The 25,539-nt window shown below is 52.8% G+C and overlaps 1 protein-coding gene across 1 annotated transcript in view; it reads left to right on the top strand.

The window, feature by feature from the left end:
• The first annotated feature begins 546 nt into the window (after positions 1 to 546).
• Positions 547 to 25,539, top strand: part of TNXB (tenascin XB) — a 60,566-nt gene continuing 35,573 nt past the window's right edge. Inside the window, exons 1-9 of the mRNA XM_042986035.1 lie at positions 547 to 2,762; positions 3,491 to 3,690; positions 13,435 to 13,845; positions 14,215 to 16,053; positions 16,540 to 16,655; positions 21,157 to 21,313; positions 21,495 to 21,755; positions 22,723 to 23,349; positions 24,520 to 24,888. Coding sequence (XP_042841969.1) covers positions 13,446 to 13,845; positions 14,215 to 16,053; positions 16,540 to 16,655; positions 21,157 to 21,313; positions 21,495 to 21,755; positions 22,723 to 23,349; positions 24,520 to 24,888 — 3,769 coding nt within the window. The 5' untranslated portion in view covers positions 547 to 2,762; positions 3,491 to 3,690; positions 13,435 to 13,445. The remainder of the gene's footprint in view (positions 2,763 to 3,490; positions 3,691 to 13,434; positions 13,846 to 14,214; positions 16,054 to 16,539; positions 16,656 to 21,156; positions 21,314 to 21,494; positions 21,756 to 22,722; positions 23,350 to 24,519; positions 24,889 to 25,539) is intronic.

Genomic DNA, 25,539 nt, shown 5'->3' with positions numbered 1-25,539 from the left:
CCTTTTCATGCCACCCCCTCCCCGGTCCTGTTCCTCTGTCCACATTCCTTGTCCTGTGGGGCGACTTCCTCTCCTCTCCCCCGCTTCAGCCCTCTCCCCCTTCCTCCCCCTTCACCACTGCAATCCCCCGTCCTCTTCCCAGCTGTGGGGGCCAGGACTAGAGAGCCTAATGCTTGCCTCATCGTTCTGCTATGGCTTCTGGATACAGCACATCTGGATTCGGGGGCCCAGATGTGTGGTTGCCACAGCGACCTCGGTCCCTCTGGTAAATACAGGCGCCCACCCGCCCCAGAGCAGAGAACAAAACAATTGTGTGACTTTCTTTTGTCACGAGATAGAAATGTCCTCCCCCCTCCCTTCTCCCCACACCCGTGTCTCCAGGCAAAGGAAGTTTTATGGGTCCAAATCCTTCCTTCTGTGGCTCTGTGGCCCCCTTTTCAGCCCCAGCCTCGTGGTTCTCTTCCATCTCATGTCAGGCTGTCTCCTCTCTCTGAGCTTCCCTTCCTCACCATCTCCCAGTCCCACCCCTCAGTAGTGGAATGTTGAGTCCCCTATCTTAAACTTGGTGGTTTCTTACCAAATCTGCATCGCAACTGAATGCGGAAAAAAAGTTCTAGAAATCCAGATCTTCTACCCTTCCTTCTCAAACAAGTTCTTCCAGAAGCCCCTTCATTTGTTTCTGCCCTAAGCCTTGCATCTTTCCAAGGCTGTTCCTGGGGAAGGGGAGAGAATACATGCTTTGGAATCAGAAAATCTGGGTTGAGGCTCACCTTTATCACCACTAGCAAAGTCCCTTGGACAAGTCACCTAATGTCTGTGACCCTCCATTTCCTCAGCCACAAAGTGGGATTGATCAAATGCCTGCACTGTGTTGGAAAGTGTTTTGTCAACGGAAGCCCAGTACAACTGTTTTTCTCTCTTCCCCCTCTCTGGGACTGCTCCCTTGGATCACAGCCCCTGGCCTCTCTTCATTCCTTCTCTTCTCCTTCAGGTCCTTGCCCTTAATTGCCCTCATTCTTTTTCTTCCCTCCCTTCTCCTGGTCTTTCCTTTCCTTCCTGTCTGTATCTTTTCTCCCATATCCTCCTGAGGTCAGGACAGGGACATGGAGGTTCTTTCAAGGATGAGCGCCCAGAGCTGAAGACACCTGGACTGAGGATTCTGAGACCACAAGCCAGAGCATGTGGACAGTTGTCAGCAACACCGATCTTTCTACCGTCACCTGAAACACCTCAGTGAAGGCAACGGGCTCTGACCATTAGGTCTGGGGCTCCTGCCAGACTCCCTTTCCCCATCCTTCTCACCCAGTCTTTTCATAACTCAACAGTGACAAGAATTCATTAGGCACCTGTGCGATGCAATGTCTGTGCTTTACTGATGAAATGCAAACATGTAAGACGGGAGCTCCTCCAAGAGCTGGAAATCCAGGGGGTGAATCAAATTTTAGACAATGATGATCTCAGAAACTGGAATTATGTCTGTTAAGCCTACAGTGGCTTCTCCAAATGCCTTGTAACCTTGTAAATGTTTGCAATCCCATTCTGTTCTCTGAGATTCGTATCCCATCTGTTCCTAGTCGTGGACTTCCAGAACACCCCACAGCCATCCTTCGAGTTCTCACATCTCCAGGGGCTCCTGGCCACTCTGTGGGACAAGTATACTTATGGTAGCCGTACTTAGTAAATCATAAAACCAAGAATAAGACATAGGAAGAACAATGGCTATAACCATGAGACGGAATTACCAAAATCTGGGAATGTGAGAGAAAATTCATCCTCTGTGCAGTCTGTTCTCCCCAAATAATGCTGTTTCAGACTCTCCCTCCCCACTCTTTCATGTGCTTCCCCCCAGCCCTCCCAATCAGAGGGAAGCTATTACCCACTCCAGGCTCTGGGGGCTTTGGGCCAAGGCAGAGGAAGGAAGCTGAGCCCAGTTCCGTCCAAGATGCTGACTTCATCCTCCCCATCAAAGCCAGGAAAAAAACAGCCACACACACACCCAGACACACACGGGGACACCCACGCGAGGGTCCATGCAAGCCTTTGCCCTCGGCCACAGGGAGCTAACTGGCCATGTGGCAGCCATACACTGTGCCAGTGTGCCCTGATGCAGGAACAACACACACCTGTAACCAGGGGGATCCAGTCTGGGGTGCAGACACCCGTGCCCCAACCTAAGTGGCAGATGGGCACATACAGGCTCCTCCAGGTCCCTTTCACCCATCACCTGTGACTAGGCCAAGCTACTCCCTGATGATGAGGTTGGTAGCGAGGTAGCAAGAACTCAATCCCTGTGAAACCTGGTGGGGTTGCCTCACCCTGGATACTTCTGTGACAAAAGTCTTCTTTTCAGCCCATCGTAAGGGTAGGGAGCACAAAGGGATATGGAGCCAGAGAAAGAGCCATCCTTATGTGGGAGTGTCTGCTGCCCTGTCCTCTGGTATCAGTCTTCCTGTCTCTGCCTGAGGTCAAAGTGCTTTCTTTCCTGAGCCCCCAACTCTTCCTACCTCTGCTCTTGCTCCCCTGTAGCACCCGAACAACATCAGCTCCTTTCGGCTTTCTGCTGACTACACCCTCCCATTCATTACCCCCCCCCCATATCTGCCTCCCGCCTCTAGCTCTGTCTCCCTCCCTAAGCCTCCCTCCTAAATTTCCAGCTTCTCTTCCCTGTCTCTCCTGAACCCCAACTTCCTTCCCAAGTCATATATCTTGGTGCTCAGCCAAGCACTCAAGCCTCATCTGCCATTTCTCTAGAATTTGCTGAGGTAGGCGAATGAAAAGGGGGCAATGATCCCAAGCTGAGAACAGGTGGACTGACCAGAACGGATGGGAGAGGCAGTGTAAGGACAGGGCCAGCAGAAAAGATAGGAGAGGAAGAGACAGGTGCAGGTGGAAGCAAAGGGACCAGGCAGGAAAGGGTCGAGGGGGGCTTCCTTCACCTCTGCCCCTGCCCCACACTCCCAGGAAAGAATGGCAGTGGCTGGGGTGGGGAAGGGGGAGTGGGGAGCAGAGAAAGAACCGGTGCTGGGCAACAGGCAAGAGGGACAGGATCCAAGCTGGAGCAAAGTGGGAGCAGGGCAGAGGTGGGAGAGGAGGTGCCAGGGAGGGAGGAGGAAGAGGGGCTGGCCAAGAGGAAGGGTGCTGGTAGAGAGGAGAACCCAGTGAGAGAGCAGGAGCAACAGGTGGGGAAATGGTGGGGGGAAAGGAGAAATGGCATAAGGGATTGGGGATGTCAGGTTGGGCAAAAACTAGGGTGGGGAGGAAGAGTAAAAATGGGACAGGGAAAGGGTGTGGGAGGTAGGACCAGGGATGCAGGAGGCAAGACGGTATTGTGAGACTCGGTGATCCCAGACAGGGAGGGGAGGAGGGGTGGCATTCGATGACGTTGGGAAGGCCTGGCAGGGACTGGAGGGGTGGGAGGACCTGCCCTATCTCCGCTCCCCTCCCTGACCTCATGCTGGTCCTCCCCTTCTCCTCCCCCTGCTCACTGCAGGCTCCCTCCTTCTTGCTGTCGCTGCCGAGATCGACGGTCGGGTCGCAGCTCCGTGAGCCCCTGCTGCAGGGAGCAAGCAAGGGGACCTCCAAGGAGCTCAGGGCTGCCAAGACACGGTAGCTCTGCCCTGTCTTGAGAACTCCCCTCACAAGGTCAGGGACAGAGCAGGTGCAGAGGCACTGCAGCCGCTTGTTGCCCAGGTAAGCAGCAGAGCTCTGGGGAGAACAAGGGAAGAGCTGGGAGCGGTGGGGGCTCTGTCCTACCCCTACACCCCAGGCGAAGGTGTGACGGGAGAGCTCTCAGGAGAGCCTCGCAGAGCAGAGACTTTTGTTGGGACAGAGGAAAAGGGACGTTGCACTGGGGACTAGACTCCCTATGGAGGGTGTGTGTGTGTGTGTGTGTGTGTGTGCGCGCGCGCAGCGTTTGGATGGGATCAGGTGGTGGCACCAGGGTGGAGGTGGTTATCGATGAGGTAGGACTCGGAGGTGCCCTGACTGGGGGAAACAAGGGGCTGGAGGCTGAACCAGTGGCCAGCTGGATCTCAGGAGTAAAGTGCTCTGGTTGGGACCCCAAGTGCTCTGGTTGGAGCAGCCGAGGCTAGACCTCCGGGAAGGTGCCAGAGGGAGCCTCTCAGCATGTGGGTTATAGGATCTGGGAGGGAGGTCTGGGGGTCTTGAGCCTTTAAGAAACTCTGAAATGAAGCAAAGTCAGGATTCCCAGGTCTGGGAAGGGCACAGAGCTTGCGGAAAGGATCCTAAAACTTGTTCTTGGCTGAGAGCTCTGCACCCATGACTCACGGTTCAGCGGGGCCGGGCTGACTAAGAGATGCCTCCAGGGGCACAGGAGCTCCGTCTTCCTTCCGTCCCCCTTCCAGGCTCTCCTTGCTTCTGTCCGTCTAAACCTCCCCCTGCCCCCTACACGTGACACGCCCTGGGTGGGGCGGGCGGGCCCCTTATCTCGCCTGGAAAGAATTTAATGGCTTGGAAACAACTGGAAATGGAACCCGGAGGAACTACTGGGAAGCAAGTCGGAAACACCGCAGCTGCCGGCTGTCCGCTTCCAGTCCCCACCCGCTTCCCGCATCCCGCTGCCTCCCCTCTTTCTCTCCCCTGTTTCCACTCCCTTGGAGACACGGCACCTTAGTTCTTCAGACTTCCTTCCCCCTGAGTCCTGGTCACTCAGTGCAGGACCTGAACCCACCTTCCTGTCTCTCATTGCCCCCTGACTCTTTCCCACTGGGAGCCCAGAAATCCTCTTACTTTTTCCATTCCTCTGGCCCATAGCTCCCCAGAATAAAGGGCATCTGGATCCCCCCAAATTCCCCCTCCCTGGCACCTCCTTACCTTCTGGCTTCAACCCAATATCTGGAACCACCCACCCCCCATCGCCCTCCTTCCTCTCACACTCCTGGAATCCTTCTACTTTCACCACTCAGGTGGCATGAAGGGCAGAGGGAGGCAGGGGGGTGGGGCCCAAATCGCCCAACTCTGGAACATCCCTCATGGAAGCCGGCCCTTCTTCACACCTCTTGGGACCAACAGTCCCTGATGAGCAAAGTGTCAAAGTTGGCCACAACATGAATACCAGGCAAGCTGAGTCACAGCTTGGGAGGATGCCCCCATCTCTGCCAGCCCTCCAACTGTGAGGAGGATGCCGAAAGGGGGAAGCCGTGTCCCCCCTCCCCACTGCAGAAAGGCGCCCCAGACACAGCAGTAGGGGGGGATGATGAGGGGGAAACACAAGAAACACCCAAGTTCTTTGCTTTCCTAGTGCTGAGAGAAGAGCAGAATTCTTCCCAGAGTTGGAGGTGGGGAGGTGGAGAGGTGGTGACAGGGCAGGAGTGGGGGTGGGGAAGGAGGCTCCAGGCTGTGAACTGGGGAGGCTACCCCTATCCTCTCAGGCCTGCCTTGCTACCTTCCAGCTTCTCTCCTTCCTGCAGCAGGGAGCCTGTCCCCCTCCCCCACCCCACCACCGAGTTGGGAAAGATGCAGGATCCAGTGGTGGGGAGGGGGACTGGACAACTGACAAAGGCCCCCAGGGGTGTGGGGCACCAGGTATCTGCTGCTTCCCTTTAGAGCAGGGCCTCCCATCTGGTTCCAACTATGTTCTTTGCCTCACACAGCTGCCCCCTGAGCCAGCGAGAAATCAGCTTTCTTAGGCATCACCCAATGAATACGTGTGGAGGAGCCGCGAAGAGGAGATTGTGCGCACACACACCTGTGCACACACTCACACATGCGTGCCTGCAAAGTTGCAGGTTTATTTGTGTATAAGTGTGTTCATGCTTGTATTTGTGGATGAGTGCACACTCAGGTATATTTGGATGTGTACATGTGTTTATGTGTGCATGCACCCCTTGGTTTGCATGGCCTTAGACACAGAGTGACAGGATTTGAGGGTGGGTCAGAGCCCACCTTGTACCCAAGGCTACACTCCAAGCTGACAGAAGGGCTGAGGGGCCCAGGGAAGGGCAACTGTCTGCAGGCCAGGCCTCTCTGCCTGGACCTTCTCCGGCATGGTGCCTCTTAGTGTGGAAATGCTCTTTCACTGTTGTCCAGCTTTCCTTCCGTCTCTCCTGGGCTGGTGGCGGGGAGCCCTGAAAACTCCCTTTTCTCAGACTCAAGAAGTTTATGGGTAGGAAGCCAGGAAATGTGTGTGTGTTGGTCACCGTCCCTTCCCTCCTCGCCGGTCAGCGTTTCCACACTCACCCTGCCCTCCTCTCTCCAGTCTCTGGTCCAGAAGAGCTGGGCGCCTGCCTACACCTCTCCTTAACCCTTCACCTGGACTGAACCCTCCGTGTCCCTTTGCCGCAGCCCCCTGCCCTGGCTCATCCTGAACACCTCTTTTCTTTCTGTGCGGCCCAATCCTTGCTTCAGTGGATTCCACAAACAGCTGGATACCAGCACCTAGATCAAGACACAGGATATTCTTGGCACCTCAGAATTTCCCCACTATGCCCTTCTGGTCGCTACTCCCCCAAGAGCACCACACCTCTGACCTGTAACACTACCGATTAACATTGTCCCTCCTCAGACTTCATATAAATACAATTTTACAGCATGTTCTCTCTTGTGTCTGGCTTCTTTTGCTCAACCGCATATTGGTGAGATCCATCCATGTTACTACATATAATTGCAGTATGAATAAACCATGCTTTATTTAATCCATTCTACTGAGGTGAGATATTTGGGTAGTTCCCGGTTTGGGCTATTATGAGTAGTACTGCTCTGATGGGTATATTCCTGGGGGTGGAATTGGCGGATCATAGGGTTCGCATAGAGCTCTGGTAGATTTCATAGATTCTGCAAAATGGTTTTCTAAAGTGCTTGTACTATCCAGCCCTGCCAGAATCCACACCTGGCCTCTCTAGCCAGTTTCTGCCTGTGCTGTGGTTTCTATCCAACTTCGTGTCCCAGACACTGTCCGTGGTCCTAGCCCTGACCTTGGTCCTGTTCTTGGTTCTAGCCCTGATGCTAGTCCTCAGCTTAAACTGAACTTTTCATTCACTCATATGGTCAATATTTATCGAGCACCTAATATGTCTAGATGCAAGGATACAACAGCCAAGAAAAAAATCAGGGCCATGCCTGCCCTCATGGACCTTATAATCTAGTAGGTAAGATTGAGTGTAGACAAAAAAGTATTAAAATAATCCCACCAATAAATATATGATTATAAATTGTTATACATGGTACAAATGGGAGTTACATGGTGCTTTGATGTGAGGGGGAACCTGACCTGGGCAGGAAAGGTTCCCTGAGGAAGCAACATGAAGTTGAGACATAAGGGATAAGGAGGCCACGAGGGAAGGGAAGAGGGTTTCACATATACAAAAGTCTGGGAAGAGGGTGAGGGATGTAAGGTCAGTGGGACTGGAATGGAGAGAGGGAGGGAAGTGTTATGGGTGATGAGGTGGGAGAGGTCAACAGGGGCCAGATGAGGCAGGGCTGTTTGTCAGCCTTTGAAAGGAATTCAGAAGAGAGACACTGGAGAGTATTTAGGGGGAGTGGGACATCCTAGTTGTCTTTGTGAGATTGTATGGGGTGACAAGGGAGCAGAGGGACCAGCTAGGAGGTGAATACAGTTGTCAAGCAAAGGGCAGGTGATGGCTTGAATTCTAACAATGTCAAGAGGGAGAGAAGTGAGCAAATTAAAGAGATATTAATGAGAGGGACGCCTGGGTGGCACAGTCAGTTGAGTATCCGACTCTTGATTTTGGCTCAGGTCGTGATCTCACCGTTCATTCATGAGTTTGAGCCCTGCATCAGGCTCTGAACTGACAGTGTGGAACCTGCTTGAGATTCTGTCTCTTTCTCGCTCTCTCCCTCCCCAGCTCTCTCTCTCTCTCTCTCTGTCTCTCTCTCAAAATAAACAAATAAGCATTAAAAAAAAGGGCAAATATGTCAACATATGGTGGTGTTGATGGGGGTTAGGTTTCTAGTTGTAAAACTGGATGGAAGGTGGCACTGTGAGTTGTGGTGGAGAACACAGTGGAGAAGGGATGGGGCACAGGAAGGGTGACCATAGTCCAGTTTTGGAGATGTTGAATATGAGGTGCTCAAGAAGAGATGCCAAGCAAGTAGGCAATTAGATATATTACTTGGAGTTAAGAGAAGAGGAATGGGCTAATTTATAAATTGGGGTATAATTTGGAAATTAAAATCATGGGTCTGGGTGAAAGTACTGGGTGAGTGACTAGAGAAGTAGGTCTCCACTCTGGTTGCACATTACAATCACCTGGGAAGCTTTTTAAAAATACTGAATAGGGGCACCTGGGTGGCTCAGTCGGTTGAGTGTCTGACTTCGGCTCAGGTCATGATCCCGTGGTTTGTGGGTTTGAGTCCCGCATTGGGCTCTGTGCTGACAGCTCGGAGCCTGGACTCTACTTTGGGTTCTCTCTCTCTCTCTCTCTCTCTGCCCCATCCCCTGTTTGCACTATGTCTCTCTTTTTCAAAACTAAACATTAAAAAAAAATTTAAATACTGAGTAAAATCAGTTTTTCAGTTACTCTAGGCACATTTCAAGTATTCAAGAGCCACATAGCTCTCCTAGCTACCATATTAACAGCACAGATACAGAATGTTTTAAAATGGAAGATGTGGTGAACTATGTCCAGTGATTTTTAAGACAGGTCAAGTAAGATGAAGACAAATGTTTCTCAGATTCTGTGACATTGAGATCTTTGGGAGATCTTAGGGAGGGCTGTTTGATAGGTTGAAAGGAGGTAGGGAAGCCAGAGGGGAGTGCAGAGGGGCATTCATGGGATTTGGAGAAATGGAAACAGCAAGTACAGGTAAATCTTCTTTCTTTAATTTTAATTTAATGTTTTATTTTTTTAAATCTACATCCAAATTAGTTAGCATATAGTGCAACAATGATTTCAGGAGTAGATTCCTTAGTGTCCCTTACCCATTTAGCCCATCCCCCTTCCCACAACCCCTCCAGTAACCCTCAGTTTGTTCTCCATATTTATGAGTCTCTTCTGTTTTGTCCCCCTCCCTGTTTTTATATTATTTTTGTTTCCCTTCCCTTCCGTTCATCTGTTTTGTCTCTTAAAGTCCTCATATCAGTGAAGTCATATGATTTTTGTCTTTCTCTGACTGACTAATTTCACTTAGCATAATACCCTCCAGTTCCATCCACGTAGTTGCAAATGGCAAGATTTCATTCTTTTTGATTGCTGAGTAATACTCCATTGTGTGTGTGTGTGTGTGTGTGTGTGTGTGTGTGTGTGTATATATATATATATATATATATATATATATACACACCACATCTTCTTTATCCATTCACCCATTGATGGACATTTGGGCTCTTTCCATACTTTGGCTACTGTTGATAATGCTGCTATAAACATGGGGGTGCATGTGTCCCTTTGAAACAGCACACCTGTATCCCTTGGATAAATGCCTAGTAGTGCAATTGCTGGGCCGTAGGGTAGTTCTATTTTTTGCTTTTTGAGGAACCTCCAAACTTTTTTCCAGAGTGGCTGCACCAGCTTGCATTCCTAGTACAGGTAAATCTTTTGACAACTGAGGCCATGAAGTTGGGGAGCGAAATATGTGCTGCCTGGAAGAAGTATGAGATTGAGGGAGATGAGATTGTTGTTGTTGTTGTTGTTGTTGTTGTTGTTGTTGTTGTTTTAAGACATAACTTTCAGGGTCTCTTGGGTGGCTCAGTCAGTTGAATGTCTGACTCTTAATTTCTGTTCATGTCATTATCTCATGGCCATAAGTTTGAGCCCCGTGTCAGGTTCCACTCTGGGCGTGGAGCCAGTTTAGGATTCTCTCTCCCTATGCCCTTCTCCCACTCATTCTCTTTCTCTCTCTCTCTCTCTCAAAAAAAAAAAAAAGATATACCTTTCATATTGTGAAACGCACAAATCTAAAGTGTATAGCTCAATTAATCTTTGAATATGTATACATCCGTTTAACCACCACCCAGATCAAAGTACAAAATATTTTCAGTAATCCTATCCTGTCTTCTAGTAAAGATTAACTCTGCCTGTTTTGGAACCTCATGTAAACAACATCATTTACAATGTTCTTTTTTTATGTCTGGTTTCTTCTGCCAGCTTTATGTGTGTGAAATTGTTTATGTTGTTACATGTAGCAAGAGGGTGTTTTCATCACTGTAATAGTCCATTGTATGATTGTGCCACAATTTGTTTATCCATTGTACTATTAATGGACACTTAAGTTGTTTCACTTGGCTAATATGAAAAAATTTTCATGAACATTCTTGTACATGCCTTTTGGAGGATACATGCAGTCATTTCTGTTGGATATTTACCGAAGTGGAATTGCTGGGTTATAGGCTATGTGTCTTAGCAGATACTGCCTAACAGTTTTCCAAAGTGGTTGCACTAATTTTTGCTCCTGCTGGCAATAGATGAGAGTTCCATTTGCTTTACATTCTTGCCAATATCAAGCAACAACAAGCCCTTTAATTTAGCCATTCTGACGGCAAAATAATGGCAGCTCATTGTGGTTTTAATTTGCATTTCCCTGTTTGCTAGTTTTGTTATGCACATATATATGTTTATTTTCCATATGTTTATTGGCCCTTTGGATATATTCCTTTCTAGAGTATCTATTTAAGGCTTTTGTCAATTTGAAAGACTGGGTTGCCTGTCTTTTTGTTTGTTATTTTTTGTTTTGCAGATTTTTTTTGTATCTCAGATTTTAATCATCTCTCTCACTCTTGTTCAATATCCATCTCTACCTCTCTCCCTCCCTCGCTACCTCTCTGCGTTTCTCATGTATTTTATTTCAGTCTATGGCTTGTGTTCTTATTCTCTAAATGGTGTCCCTGGATGGCCAGAAGTGATCAACTTCATGAGTCCTAAGGTATCTGTCTCTTCTTTATGGTTAGGTTTTGTGTGAAATCTTTTATGGTTATATCTTGTGTGGTCAGGTTTTAAAAAATCTTTGCTTACTCTAAGCTTGTCAAAAATTTTCTCCTATTTTTCTTCTATATGATACTGTTCTGAAAGGTATTGCTTTACCTTTCATAATTAGGTCCCTGAGATTCACTTCAAATTAATTTCTGTTGGTGGACATAAGGTAGAGACAGATTTTTTTTTCCAGTTGGATCTTTTCTCATTTATCAGAAAGAGCGTCTGTTTTTAATCACAGTGTCACCTTTGTCAGGTGACCGACCACATGCATGTGGGTCTGTATCTGGACACTATTCTGTTCTATCCTTCCTTGCACATTTCTAATTGCAAGGTTTTTGGTAATGTATGAACTGAGGAAGAAGGATTCTTTTATTTTTATTTTTTTACATGAAATTTATTGTCAGATTGGTTTCCATACAACACCCGGTGCTCATCCCAACAGGTGCCCTCCTCAATGCCCATCACCCACTTTCCCCTCCCTCCCACCCCCCATCAACCCTCAGTTTATTCTCAGTTTTTAAGAGTCTCTTATGGTTTGCCTCCCTCCCTCTCTAACTTTTTTTTTCTTCCCCTCCCCCATGGTCTTCTGTTAAGTTTCTCAGGATCCACAGAAGAGTGAAAACGTATGGTATCTGTCTTTCTCTGTATGACTTATTTCGCTTAGCATAACACTCTCCAGTTCCATCCACATTGCTACAAAAGGCCATATTTCATTCTTTCTCATTGCCACGTAGTATTCCATTGTGTATATAAACCATAATTTCTTTATCCATTTATCAGTTGATGGACATTTAGGCTCTTTCCATAATTTGGCTATTGTTGAAAGTGCTGCTATAAACATTGGGGTACAAGTGCCCCTATGCATCAGCACTCCTGTATCCTTTGGGTAAATTCCTAGCAGTGCTATTCCTGGGTCATAGGGTAGGTCTATTTTTAATTTTTTGAGGAACCTCCACACTGTTTTCCAGAGTGGCTGCACCAGTTTGCATTCCCACCAACAGTGCAAGAGGGTTCCCGTTTCTCCACATCCTCGCCAGCATCTCCTGATTTGTTCATTTTAGCCACTCTGACTGGTGTGAGGTGGTATCTGAGTGTGGTTTTGATTTGTATTTCCCTGATGAGGAGCGATGTTGAGCATCTTTTCATGTGCCTGTTGGCCATCTGGATGTCTTCTTTAGAGAAGTGTCTACTCATGTTTTCTGCCCATTTCTTCACTGGATTATTTGTTTTTTGGGTGTGGAGTTTGGTGAGTTCTTTATAGATTTTGGATACTAGCCCTTTGTTCAATATGTCATTTGCGAATATCTTTTCCCATTCCGTCGGTTGCCTTTTAGTTTTGTTGATTGTTTCCTTTGCAGTGCAGAAGCTTTTTATCTTCATGAGGTCCCAATCGTTCATTTTTGCTGTTAATTCCCTTGCCTTTGGAGATGTGTCAAGTAAGAAATTGCTGCGGCTGAGGTCAGAGAGGTTTTTCCTGCTTTCTCCACTAGGATTTTGATGGTTTCCTGTCTCACATTCAGGTAGAAGGATTCTTTTAAACAATGGGAGATATTTGAGCTCCTGTGAAAGTTAAATTTTTTTAATATTCATTTATTTTTGAGACAGAGAGAGAGGGAAAGAGAGAGACTGAGCGTGAGGGGAGGTGGAGGGAGAGAGAGGGAGACACAGAATCTGAAGCAGGCTCCAGACTCCGAGCTGTCAGAACAAAGGCCGATGCAGGGCTTGAACCCACAAACCGTGAGATCATGACCCGAGCTGAAGTCACCCAACCAACTAAGCCACCCAGGCGCCCCAAGCTCCTATGAAAGTTGATGGGAAGGATTTAGTGGAGAGTGAGGGATTGAATAAAAGGGAAAGAGAGGGTAATCTTCACCTAAGAAGACAGTGGACGCTGAGAGCCAGATGCTTGTGGAAGGATTGGCCTCATACACTCATCTGCTGATCTGTTCGACATAAATGTGTTGGGTAGCCCCTGGGTGTCAGGCACAGGTATACAGCAGTGCCAGGACAGACGAGGTCCCTGTTCTGATGGAGTTCCCACTTCAGTGGTGGGAGAAAGATAACAGGCAAGTACCTAAACGAACGGGTGATTCAGGCAGCAGTAAATGCCATGAAGAACATAGGCAGGATACTGTGATAGAGAGTAATGGAAAACATTCCTCCTGGGCCGCAGGGAAGGTCTCTGGGATCAAAGACATGTGAGTTAAGATTTGAGCAAGAAGGAGCCAGTCTTGAAGAGCATCCCAGATGCAGAGAACGTACAGCCAAAAGGTCCTTGGGCTAATGTAAGCTTGTAGTATCTGTGGCACAAACAAAAGACCAGTGTGGATGGAACGGTAAAAAAAAAAAAAAAAAAAAAAAAAAGGATGCCCTCTGCCCAAGGAGGGTATCCCTTAGGTTGGGTTGAATGTGGAGTTTTACATGCATGTGAGTTGGGTAGATTGGTTGTGGGTGGTGGGACTGTGGATGTGTATATTGAGGGAGGTGGGGAGCCATCTTGTCTCCTTCTCTGAGAACTGCTCACATGTGTCCTCTCTCCTCACAGCCTCCTGAGTGATGCCAGCCCAATGGTTCCTAATCTCCAGACTGGCCTTCCTGGTACTTCTGGGCACAGTCAGAGCAGGCCCTTTCTCTCCACGGTCCAATGTGACACTCCCAGCCCCACGCCCCCCTCCCCAGCCAGGAGGCCGCACAGTGGAGCCAATAGGGGGAAGCCCCTCTTCTCGGCTTTATGAGCACAATGTGGAAGGAGGGGAGAAGCAGGTGGTGTTTACCCACCGCATCAACCTGCCCCCTTCATCTGGCTGTGGTTGTCCCCCCGGCACAGAGCCCCCAGTCCCTGCTTCAGAGGTGCAGGCCCTGAAGGTCCGGTTAGAGATCCTGGAGGAGCTGGTGAAAGGCCTCAAGGAACAGTGCACTGGGACATGTTGTCCTGCCGCTGCCCAGGCTGGCACAGGTGAGCAGATGATCATGCGAGGGGGCACAAAAAAAGAGGAAGGTGGGCAAGTGTGGCATCACTAGTCCCTAAAGGACCTTGGTATGAATTAGAAAAAGGCATCCCATCTTCCCCCTTGGGGGTGATGAGTGCAGCTCGGGGCACAAGTCGGAGAGAGAAGCCACCAGGCTTGATGTCAGCACCTCCCTCTCCTGTCCCCAAGCATATGCTGGGGCCTCCAGAGGCCACATATATTGACTAGGAGTACCTGGACACAAAGATGACCTTATGAAACGAGCCTGGCCCTCCTGGCCAGGGGAGCACTGGCACTGCATGGGCTCCATCTCTCTCCCCAGAGAGACTGAGGCCTGCCTCTCCCTCTTCCTCCAGGCCAGACAGACGTTCGTAGCCTCTGTAGTCTCCATGGCGTGTTTGACCTGAGCCGCTGTGCCTGCTCCTGTGAACCAGGCTGGGGTGGGCCCACCTGCTCAGACCCTACAGGCGCTGGGGTGTCCCCATCCTCCCCACCCTCAGGCTCCGGATCCTGCCCAGATGACTGCAACGATCAGGGTCGCTGTGTCCGCGGGCGCTGCGTGTGCTTCCCTGGCTACAGCGGCCCCAGCTGCGGCTGGCCCTCCTGTCCCGGGGACTGCAACGGCCGCGGGCGCTGTGTGCAGGGCGTGTGCGTGTGCCGGGCTGGCTTCTCTGGAGACGACTGCAGCCTGCGCTCGTGCCCCCGGGGCTGCAGCCAGAGGGGGCGCTGCGAGGACGGGCGCTGCGTGTGCGACCCCGGCTACACTGGCGACGACTGTGGGAAGAGGAGCTGCCCTAGAGGTTGCAGCCAGAGGGGGCGCTGCGAGAACGGACGCTGCGTGTGCGACCACGGCTACACCGGCGAGGACTGTGCGGTGAGGAGCTGCCCCCGGGGCTGCAGCCAGAGAGGTCGCTGCGAGGACGGGCGCTGCGTGTGCGACCCCGGCTACACCGGCGACGACTGCGGCTCGCGGAGCTGCCCGTGGGACTGTGGCGAGGGCGGGCGCTGCGTGGACGGCCGCTGTGTGTGCTGGCCTGGGTACGCGGGCGAGGACTGCGGCACCCGGACGTGCCCGCGAGACTGCCGGGGCCGCGGGCGCTGCGAGGACGGCGAATGCATCTGCGACGTAGGCTACAGCGGGGACGACTGCGGAGTGCGCAGCTGCCCGGCCGACTGCAACCAAAGGGGCCGCTGCGAGGACGGCCGCTGCGTGTGCTGGCCGGGGTACACGGGGCCTGACTGTGGCTCACGCGCCTGCCCCCGCGACTGTCGGGGCCGCGGGCGCTGCGAGAACGGCGTGTGCGTGTGCAACGCGGGCTTCAGCGGCGAGGACTGCGGGGTGCGCAGCTGTCCCGGGGACTGTCGCGGCCGGGGCCGTTGCGAGAGTGGCCGCTGCGTGTGTTGGCCCGGGTATACAGGCCGAGACTGCGGCACGCGCGCCTGCCCCGGCGACTGTCGTGGGCGCGGCCGCTGCGTGGACGGCCGCTGCGTGTGCAACCCGGGCTTCGCGGGCGAGGACTGCGGGAGCCGTCGGTGCCCTGGGGACTGCCGCGGTCGCGGCCGCTGTGAGGACGGCGTGTGTGTGTGCAACGCGGGCTACGAGGGAGAGGACTGTGGCGTGCGCAGCTGCCCAGGAGGTTGCCACGGTCGCGGCCAGTGCCTGGACGGGCGCTGCGTGTGCGACGATGGCTACTCAGGCGAGGACTGCAGCGTAAGGCGGTGCCCGCGCGACTGCAGCCAGCACGGCCTGTGCCAGGACGGTGTGTGCACCTGTTGGGAGGGCTACGCAGGCGAGGACTGTGGCCTTCGTACCTGCCCTTCCAACTGCCACCAGCGCGGCCGCTGTGAGGACGGGCGCTGCGTGTGCGACTCGGGCTACACTGGGCCCTCCTGTGCCACCCGCACCTGCCCGGCAGACTGCCGGGGCCGTGGGCGCTGTGTGCAGGGAGCGTGCGTGTGCCACGTGGGCTATAGCGGGGAGGACTGTGGGCAGGAGGAGCCTCCCGCCAGCGCCTGCCCTGGGGGCTGTGGGCCCCGGGAACTGTGCCGTGCGGGCCAGTGTGTATGCGTCGAGGGCTTCCGAGGACCGGACTGTGCCATTCAGACGTGCCCCGGGGACTGCCGCGGCAGGGGAGAGTGTCGTGAGGGCAGCTGCATCTGTCAAGATGGCTATGCAGGGGAGGACTGCGGGGAAGGTGAGCAGGTAGCCTTCCCCAATAGGATGGGTCAGGAACTGGGATCCAGAGCCCGTGGGAAGGCCTGAGCCTGAGGCCTAGGAACCCAGGGACTGGAGAAAGTGTGAAGGAGGTCAGTTATTGGGGTTTGGGGTGGGGGGCAGTCATAGAAGACAGAGAGCCAGTGTCCACCAGGAGCAGCAGAACCATGGGGGGGGGGGGTCCTGCAGGCAGGACCTGCTTTCAAATCTCTAATGGGCAGGTTGGAGCTCCTTTAGTTGCTTTTAGAGAGATTCTGTGTTCCGGGAGATGGGGGGGGGGGGAGGTGAAGGAGACCCCAGGGCCTGTTGAGGCCTCTGCCAGCTTTGCCCCACCTCCAGAGAGGAGCAGGAACTGGGATCCATCTTTTGGTGTGACCCTGAGTGGGGGGGAGGGGGGGGGATAGGGGTAGGGGGTGAGGGGCTGCCTTAGGCTAACCACCTTCCCGTATCTCATTTTCCTGGGCAGAGGTGCCAGCCATCGAGGGCATGAGGATGCACCTCTTGGAGGAGACGACGGTTCGGACAGAGTGGACCCGGGCTCCTGGCACTGTGGATGCCTATGAAATTCAGTTCATTCCCACGGTGAGAGCCCAGCTGCAGGAGGAGGTTGAGTGGGCAGGCCTCGGGGGAGGGAGTTCTCACCTCAAGCAGGAAGTTCTAGGTAGTCAGGTGGATAGGTTCCTGAAGCTCCTATGGAAGGCCTTCTCGTCCTACCCCACACTGGGTCCAGAAGGCCTCTGCAGCATCAGTTCACTGCTGCTGGAATACCTCTGGTGACAGTGAGCTCAGTACTTCCAGAGGCTGTCCAGTCCGTTGTTGGTCATTACTGGTAGTTCTTTCTGTTGTTGCTGAATCTAAATCTGCCCCATTCTGACATCCATCCATTGGCCCTAGTTGGGCCTCCACCAGCATCAGAATGTTGCCATTGCTTTCCCCACGTCCTCTACCACAGGCTTTCAGGTATTTGGAAACATCAGTGATCACCACACTCTTCATTCTCTCCAGGCCAGACCCACTGGTCTCTTCACCCCTTTTCCCTAAGGCTTTGTTTCCCGAATCCCACAATTCCTGGGTTCCCTCCTCTAGTGCCTCGTACTTTTTGCATTTGCCCCCAAAATGTGGGGGCAAGGAGGAGTCCAGTAGTCCTCCTGGCTAACTCTGGAGACACGGGCACTTTTTTTCAGAGTCGGTGTGTATTAACTTGTGGTCACAAAAACTGTCAGCTGTTTTCAATCAAAACCGTTTTTAAGTGACTTTTATTATAAAGGTCATGTAGGCTCAGTGTAGAAACTTTAGAAAATGTAGATAAACATGGAAAAAAAGAAAGAAGAAAAGAAAAAAAAGATAAAAAGATGACATTCAACTATATACACTTTCTCAGCCTAAATATAGGCCTCTGCATGTGGCTCTGTTCAGTGTTATCTTTTCTGGTTTGGGCCAAGCTGTCTAGGCTGTTGCAATAATTTGAGTCTGTGAACTGCTTCTCCCGCCTCCGTGTCATCAGTGCACTGCAAAGCATTCTTTCTCTGTCTCCTTCCAACTCGCTCTTAAAATATTTGGGGGCACCCTAAGGTCAAAGCCTCATGGCCTCTCATTAGAGACCTCCTTTTATGCAGATTGGGCTTTTATGATATGTTTGGCCTCCCAGCTCCAAATCATTTGACATCTCTACTGTCTAGCTCATGTTTTCCTGCATCTTCCCACAAATGCCATGGGTGAGTAGGCCATTTTCCTAATCTCTGCCTGGCCAGAACTCTGGAAGAATGAATAACTCCCAGGGCCTAAACCCTAGGAAGGGTCAAGGACAGAAGGGACAGTTCAGAGGTGCTGGCTGTCAACCCCACCCTAATTGACCTGATCATTCTTTTTTTTTTTTTTTTTTTTTTGGCAGGGGAGGGGGAGAGGCTGTTCATTCTAAGTCCTTTTGTTATAGCCACAAGACCAGACCCCTGCCATGCTCTGTCTCTCCTTACTGTCTGGTAGAAACAGAGGCAGAAATCCCAGCTTTGCAGTGCAACCAGTAAAGCTTAGATTTTTTCTTCTGTGAAGTGTTTTTGTTGTTGTTTTTGGTTATAAAAATAATATAATCACAAGACAAGAATTTGGCAACTAGAGGAAAAAGCAAATAATTCTTGGCTGCTTCACACTAAAACAAGCACTGTTAACATTTTTAAGTGTTGCTCCCACTCTCTTCTGTGTGCATATTATTTACATAGCTCTGATCTTGAGAGGATAGGACTTTTAAAAGGAACAACTTTCTTAAGCAACTGCAGGGAAAGAATTAAACACTTGAGATAGAAGGGACTTGCAGGAAAGCTTTGTCCTCTGCTCTTAGTAAATACAAACCCATCCTCGGGTGTTTTCAAGAAGTGTTTCCAAGAAGTTTCCCAGCCAAAGCTCTAGGCTTCCTCCCTCACCATGGGGCCAGGTGAGGTCGAGCTGGCCTGGGTCCGGCTCAACCCATCTCTGGGTATGAACCTCTGTCACATTCTGGGTTCCCTTTGAGCCCGGGTGTGGAAAATGCTCCTGTAAAGTTGGTCCCCAACACCTCTCTTGGACTCCACATTAGCCTGTGCTACTGTCCTTCAGACTGCTTTCTAAGCTTTCTGTGGCTGGCCTCTGGAATCCTGCCTCTTGCCTTGGCCAGCGCTCTCTGCCCATTTCTGTTGGCACAGAGTATTGGTAGCTGGCTGTCCTCAGGCACTGCTATCTTCTTAGAAGCCTATCTCTACCTTATCCACTCCCTTTTCCAGAAGCACTCCATCGCAAAGCCCAGCCTCTGCTGTTGCTGGCAAAGGGACACTCCTAGTCACTGGAATGGTTTTCAGAACGCGGAAGAAGAAACATTTCTCCTTCTCCATGCATACGTGGCATTGCTACTCTGACTCAGTGGTTCTCAAGGCATATTCCCGGGACCTGAAGCATTAGCATCACCCAGGAGGGAGCTTGTTACACATGCCAATGGGCAGACTCCAGCTCCAGAGCTACTGAATTAGGAGCTCTGGGCCTGGAGCCCAGTAACCTGCACTGTAACAAGCCCTCCGGGGGATTCTGATACACCCCAAGCCTGAGGGAGGACCACTAACTCAAGGAATGTTGCTATTTTGCAAAAGGCTGGTTCCTCTCTGAATGTGAGAGGAAGCATGAGGAAACTCAGGACGGTGAGCCCTTGAAGAGGAGGGTCCAGCATTCTTGATTTGGCTGTATTCTGCAGCCTAGAAACTGGACTACGCCACGCTTTCATTGGGACACAAGACCTCATGGCCTTAGAAAAGTTTGTGTTTGAGGTCTGGTCTGAAAGGTGGAAGATGGTGGGGGAAACTCCAGCGCCCAAGCAGGGTGGCATCCCCACCTGGAACCATGAAGTTGGTATCAGAAATAAGGTTAGAAACTCACCAAGGACAGTGAAGCAGCAAGGGACGCCAGCATCTGGTAGAGAGCCTGTCTCAGACCAGGCAAATGAGAGAGGTCGATTAGACTGACAGTGGCACTTTCAGGGGACGATTCCCAAATTGATCTTAGCAGGGACTAAGAGGTGTCTAAAAGGTTCACGTAGGCAGTCTGAAGGGAGAAGGTGGTCTGAAGAACAAGATGGCTTGTCTTGCTGGAAGGACCAGACATCATCAGGGAGCACCCAAGGGCCGTGTGTGTGTGTGTGTGTGTGTGTGTTGTTGGGTTGGGGGAATAAGGGGAGAAAGAAAGAGAGAGAGAGAGTTCTAGGAAGGATGAGGACTTCATGGGTCTTTAGGTGAAGCCCATCCAAAGGCCTCCCAGACTGGGGTATCCTAGGGCAGGGTGAGTAGGAGAGGAGCAGGGGTCCTGTGTGCCCGGAAAAATTTTCAACCAACAAAACTCTGACAAAGCTTTCTTTCATCCTCAACCCAGAAATCTCTACGTGGCCTCTCATCTGGTTTTGTACTTTGCTATTTACTGTGTTGGTTTCCCCACAATTTTCTTGGTTTAGGAGAGTACCTTTTGAAATTTCCAATCCTACTTGGCTGGATGGAGGTGCCCTCATCATGGCCAACATAGCTAAGCAGAACAGAGCGTCCTTATTAGCTGTCCTAGCTAGACAGCCCAGTGAAATTCGGGGCAGTTAGACTGCTCACAGATGTCCATTCCTCCTGTTTCCCCAGTGGCTGGCACTCCAGGAGACCCTTCTGGAGCTGGTATATCTCCTGTGGGGTCACCACAGGTAATCATAATACCTTATGTGTGCACTTGGAGCAGTGGTTCACTCACAGGCCTGTATGCCACAGAGATCTGGGTAGAGATCTAATCAGCTTTAACATGAGCTGAGGACGGGGGACATGTCTTTCATCATGCCCAGCACGATGCCAGGCACAAAATTGGGAAACGTTTGTAAAGAATTTAGGGCAGGTGGACTTTGTTTTTGAGTGGCCTCCAACCCTGCTCAGGAGACCAGAGAAGTGCCTAATGCGTCATGACAAGGGTCACACCCACAATACCCAGCCAGGGGTGGGTGTCTGTGGGGAGGCTGAGGCTGGGGCAAATGTTGGGCAAGATACTTAATCCTTTTGTACCTTGGTTTCTTCATCTGTCCAATGGGAATAACATGATCTACCTCATACGGTTCTTATGAGGATTAAGTGAGTTGATATACACAAGTTGCCTTGAATAGCACCTGGTACGGGCTAAGCATTTTATATATTATTTTATTTTATTTTATTTTATTTTATTTTATTTTATTTCATTTTATTTCATTTCATTTCATTTCATTTTTTGAGAGAGAGAGAAAGGGTGCAAGTGAGCGAGGGTTAGAGAGAAAAAGAGAGAGAGAAGCAGGGCTTGAGCTCACCCAACGCGGGGCTCCATCTCATGAACCTGAGATCATGACCTGAGCTGAAGTCAGATACTTAATGACTGAGCCACCAGGTGCCCTGGGACTAAGCATTTTAGATGTGTTTGCTGCTACCACCACGCTCCCCAGCTGCACAGGACCAAGTTCTACACAATTCCGTGTTGACAGCAACTGGAGTTTGGAGAAAGAAGAGATAAGGAAGATTGGGCAGCAGGGGTGAGACCATCAGCCTTAAACCACCTGGTGCTCTCTTTCTTGCAGACAGAGGGGGTGAGCCCCCCATTCACAGCACGAGTACCCAGCTCTGCCTCAGCCTATGACCAGAGAGGACTGGCTCCTGGCCAGGAGTACCAGGTCACTGTCCGTGCCCTTCGAGGGACTAACTGGGGCCCTCCTGCTTCCAAGACCATCACCACCAGTGAGAGCTGGGGCTGAGGGAAGGGTCCTGGTTGGAGATTTGGATTTGAGAGGGGTGGCTGGGAATCTGCCCCCAGGAAAGCAGAAGGGAGGAACTGGATGGTGACAGAGCTCTTAGAGTGAAAGCTGGTGACTGAAGAACTAGACTCCCACCTGATCCCTCTTCTCTCTAACCTGGCTAGTGATCGACGGCCCCCAGGACCTCCGAGTGGTGGCTGTGACACCAACCACACTGGAGCTCAGCTGGCTGCGACCCCAGGCTGAGGTGGACCGATTCGTGGTGTCCTATGTCAGTGCCGGCAACCAGAGGGTGCGGCTGGAGGTACCCCCTGAGGCAGATGGAACACTGCTGACCGACCTGATGCCAGGCGTGGAATATGTAGTGACTGTCACTGCAGAGCGGGGCCGGGCAGTAAGCTACCCGGCTTCTGTCAGGGCCAACACAGGTATGCCTGGCCAGGGGTTAAGGAAGGACCCAGTTTCTTTGTGGAGCAGCCCCTTCTTTGGGAGCCCATATCTAGGGTTCACAGGCTCCTCTGAATGCACCTGGGCAGGGCAGGGGTAGTCACAAATCACCTGCTGGGGACTTGCTCTGTAACTGGGCCACGGGAAGACAAAGCCCTAGGGTGCTTGGAGGCCTGTAGGAAGGCTGCAGGTTGGAGTATGGGGGGAGGGAGGGGAGGAACCTGCCCCATGGAGAGAAGCAGTAAATAGAAGATGATGTCTGACTCACGCAGATGGGGTAGATTTTGCTTGAAATTTAGACGCAGGCCTGTGCTCACAGTTGGTGGTCAGACCTTGTAGGGATTGGAATTGGGCAGATCAGAGACCCGCATTCCTGTTGACTTTAGGATTGGGGCTGGGGGGAATTTGGTCTCAGAGCAGTAATTTTCCACTAATCCTCAAGGTCTCTTAACAGATGGATATTTAATTTCTTTTCCTGTGACAGAGGGACGCCCACCTCGCTGTAGCTCACATTCTCTCCTCCCACTCCCCTTTCTCTCCTTCAGACACAGGGCCCCACCTGCTGGCTTCTCTCTTCTTTCTAGGGCACCAACAATGGCGGGCTTGGAGGGCGAGCGGGGAGGGGCTCCTGGGACACTGACTCCTTTCTCTGGTTCTCTTTCCAGGTGGGGCTGGGGCACGAGCAAGAGGCCTCTGGCTCCGGTTGGGGGCGGGGCGGGGGGGAGGGAGTGCGGGGCTGCCGTGGGGAGGAGCGCAGGGGCGGTGGGGAGGGGGGGCTGCCACTGACCTGCTCTCCCCTTCCCCCTTTTTTGCCCCCGGCAGCACCCGGCCACTACAGTTACCCGGAGGTTCGCCCCCCAGCCCCGCCCCCCAAGCCCCGCCCCCGGCCTGCTCCGGCCCCGCGGCCCCCTCGGCCCTCACGTCCCGCTAGGCCCTCGCGGCCCGCGGAGGATGGGGAGGAGGAGCCTCGGCCTGGGCCTAGCCTGCCGCAGCCCCCCCGGCGGGCGTGGGGCAACCTGACCGCCGAGCTGGGCCGCTTCCGCGGCACCGTGCAAGACCTGGAGCGCCACCTGCGGGCTCATGGCTACCCACTGCGGGCCAACCAGACCTACGCGTCGGTGGCGCGCCACATCCACGAATACTTGCAGCGGCGTCGGGCGGCTGCCGCCCCCGTCGGCTCCCCGGCCCCCCATCCCCGTCGCCCCCGCCCCACCGCCAGCCCCGACCCCGGCACCTGGAAGCGGGACTCCAACCAGGGCATCTACGGCCTCTCGCCCGAAGGCGTCGATCGGGTGGCTGCGCCCCGCCACCCCAAGCCCGAGGTCCTGGGCAGTTCCGCGGACGGCGCACTACTCGTATCCCTTGACGGGCTTCGCGGCCACTTCGAGCGCGTGGTGCTGCGTTGGCGGCCCCAGCCGCCGGCAGAGGGCCCCGGCGGGGAGCTGACCGTGCCGGGCACCACGCGCACCGTCAGCCTACCCGACCTCAGGCCCGGCACCACCTACCACGTGGAGGTCCACGGGGTGCGGGCAGGGCAGACCTCCAAGTCCTACGCCTTCATCACCACCACAGGTAGCATGGGCTGGGGCCGCGGGACCACCCATTCCCTGCCCAGCCTCACCTGCCTTTGGAGTCTGCATCCAAGAGTTCCTCCCACTGCCTCACTGCTCAGACTGCCACCCCACCCCCACCCACCACACTCCTCGGCCTTCAAGCCCTTTCCGGTCCAGGCTCCAGGGGACTCCACAACAAAGCATGCCCTTCTGTGTTCCTAGAAAGCCATCTCCACCCCAGGGCCCTCGGGCATACCCGGGGCCAGGGAGACCTGGTCTTTAAGGTTCCCCAGACACTTTGTCAGGATTGCCATCCTGGGCAAGGGAAGGGGCATTTAGGGGGATGGGAGGGTCTGCAAAAACTCACTGGAGCAGTTGGGGTGGTCACCGGAGTGAAACCAGCACTCCTCAACTCTGACTCACTGTAGTGAGGGTGGCAGAAGGCTGTGGTCAGCGGTTACTATTTTCCACAATTTGGCCTTGACCTCAAAGGGACACATGGGGACTGCGGCGTGGGGATGGTCTTGAAAACAACAGGCAGCTTGTGTCTGTGAGAGGTGAAACCACTGCTTCTTGAGCTGTCTTTCCAGACCTCCTGGCTCACTTCATGCTTGTCTCTTCCACAGGAACGATGCCGGGCTCAGGGGAGGGGTGCTCTCTGGCTGCCCTGGGGAGGGTTGTGGACCTGTTCTTCCCCCCTAGGGCCCAGATGCCACCTGAGCTGGATGTACCCCCCATACACACCCTCTTTTCCCTCTCTCCTCACTACCCACTCTCTACTTGCATCCGCCTTCCCTAACACCACATCTCCTCCTTACTTACAGGCTTCTCACTGCAGCACTAATGGAAGCCACGACCACCACCCAGTAGGGAAGGGGATGTACTTAGGGAAGGACATGGAAATCTGTGGGGCTGGGGGTCATAGGAGCCTTGTGAGGGGAGGGATGGCCAGATTTAGTTCTTTTATTTATTGCCTGCAGGTTTGTCTGTTTAAGAATGGGGTGGACAGGGGTGTTGGGAGGATGGGGCAGACCCTTGGAAGGATGAGGTGGTCCAGCGAGTGGACTCAGAAGCAGAAGAGGGAGGGTCTATAGGCTCTGAGAGGCTAGAAGGCAGAACCTGGGGGCTGGGATTTCCCTTCTGGCTCTCATTCTCGACTCTCTTGTTTTCTCTCCCTGCCCCTTCCCAGGGTCCTCTCCCTCAGGCCTCTTGGCGGCCACGGATGAGCCTCCTCCCTCAGGCCCTTCAACCACTCAAGGGGCCCGGGCCCCTGAACTACAGCAGCGCCCCCAGGAACTAGGAGAGTTGAGGGTGCTGGGCAAAGACAAGACGGGGCACCTCCGCGTCGCTTGGACTGCTCAGCCTGACACGTTTGCCCACTTCCAGCTGCGCCTCCGGGTGCCCGAGGGGCCAGGGGCACATGAGGAACTACTGCCAGGGGACGTCCGCCAGGCTCTGGTGCCCTCACCACCTCCCGGCGTCCCCTATGAGCTGTCGCTTCGTGGGGTCCCCCCGGAGGGCGAGTCCTCTGCCCCTCTTATCTACCAAGGCATTATGGGTATATCCTAAACTCTGTTCAGATTAGTGTCCTGAGGGCGGGGGAGGGGCTGGGCCATCAGGGCTTCTGAGGTGGGAGAGGATTGAAGGGCAGTGCTGGTGTTTGGGTTGGAGTGGTAAAAGCAAACAAGAAGAGAAAAGGTTGCAGTTGAGGGTTCAGAGGAAAGAGGAATGGAGGGGGTCTTAGAACAATGGCAAGGTGGGTAGGGAAGGGGAATAGCAGATGGGAGGAAGGTCAGAGGGTACGACAGGGAGTCAAGGAGAGAGGCTGTAGGCTTCTGGCTCTCCACCTGCAGCTTTCTTTGCCTGTGTCCTCCCCAATTCCTGGTCACCCCTCTGTCCCTCCCACCCCACAGATCTCTGTGGGTAGGTGTGGGAAGGCTTCTAGCCCTGAGGATACTGACCCTTAGCCCCCTCTTCCCCTTCTCTTCCCCACAGCCCCCGCCATCCCTTCACTGGGATGGTAGCCCACCACCCTGGGAGCCTGGCCTGCAGTGGGCAGTGCTCCATGGTCCCATCAGCCAGTTTCTCCCGGGGATGGAAGTTCTTTAGCGTGGGGGACTCCACAGCCAGCAGGGCATCAGAGATGGGTGAGGTTTGTGGAAACAGTGAGGGATAGGGCCTGGGCTTCCCGACTCTCGTGTTCCCTCCT

The sequence above is a fragment of the Panthera tigris genome, chromosome B2, assembly GCF_018350195.1.
Source record: "Panthera tigris isolate Pti1 chromosome B2, P.tigris_Pti1_mat1.1, whole genome shotgun sequence".
Lineage (NCBI taxonomy): Eukaryota > Metazoa > Chordata > Mammalia > Carnivora > Felidae > Panthera > Panthera tigris.
Note: the sequence above shows the minus strand (reverse complement) of the source record. Positions and strands in the feature narration are given on the sequence as shown.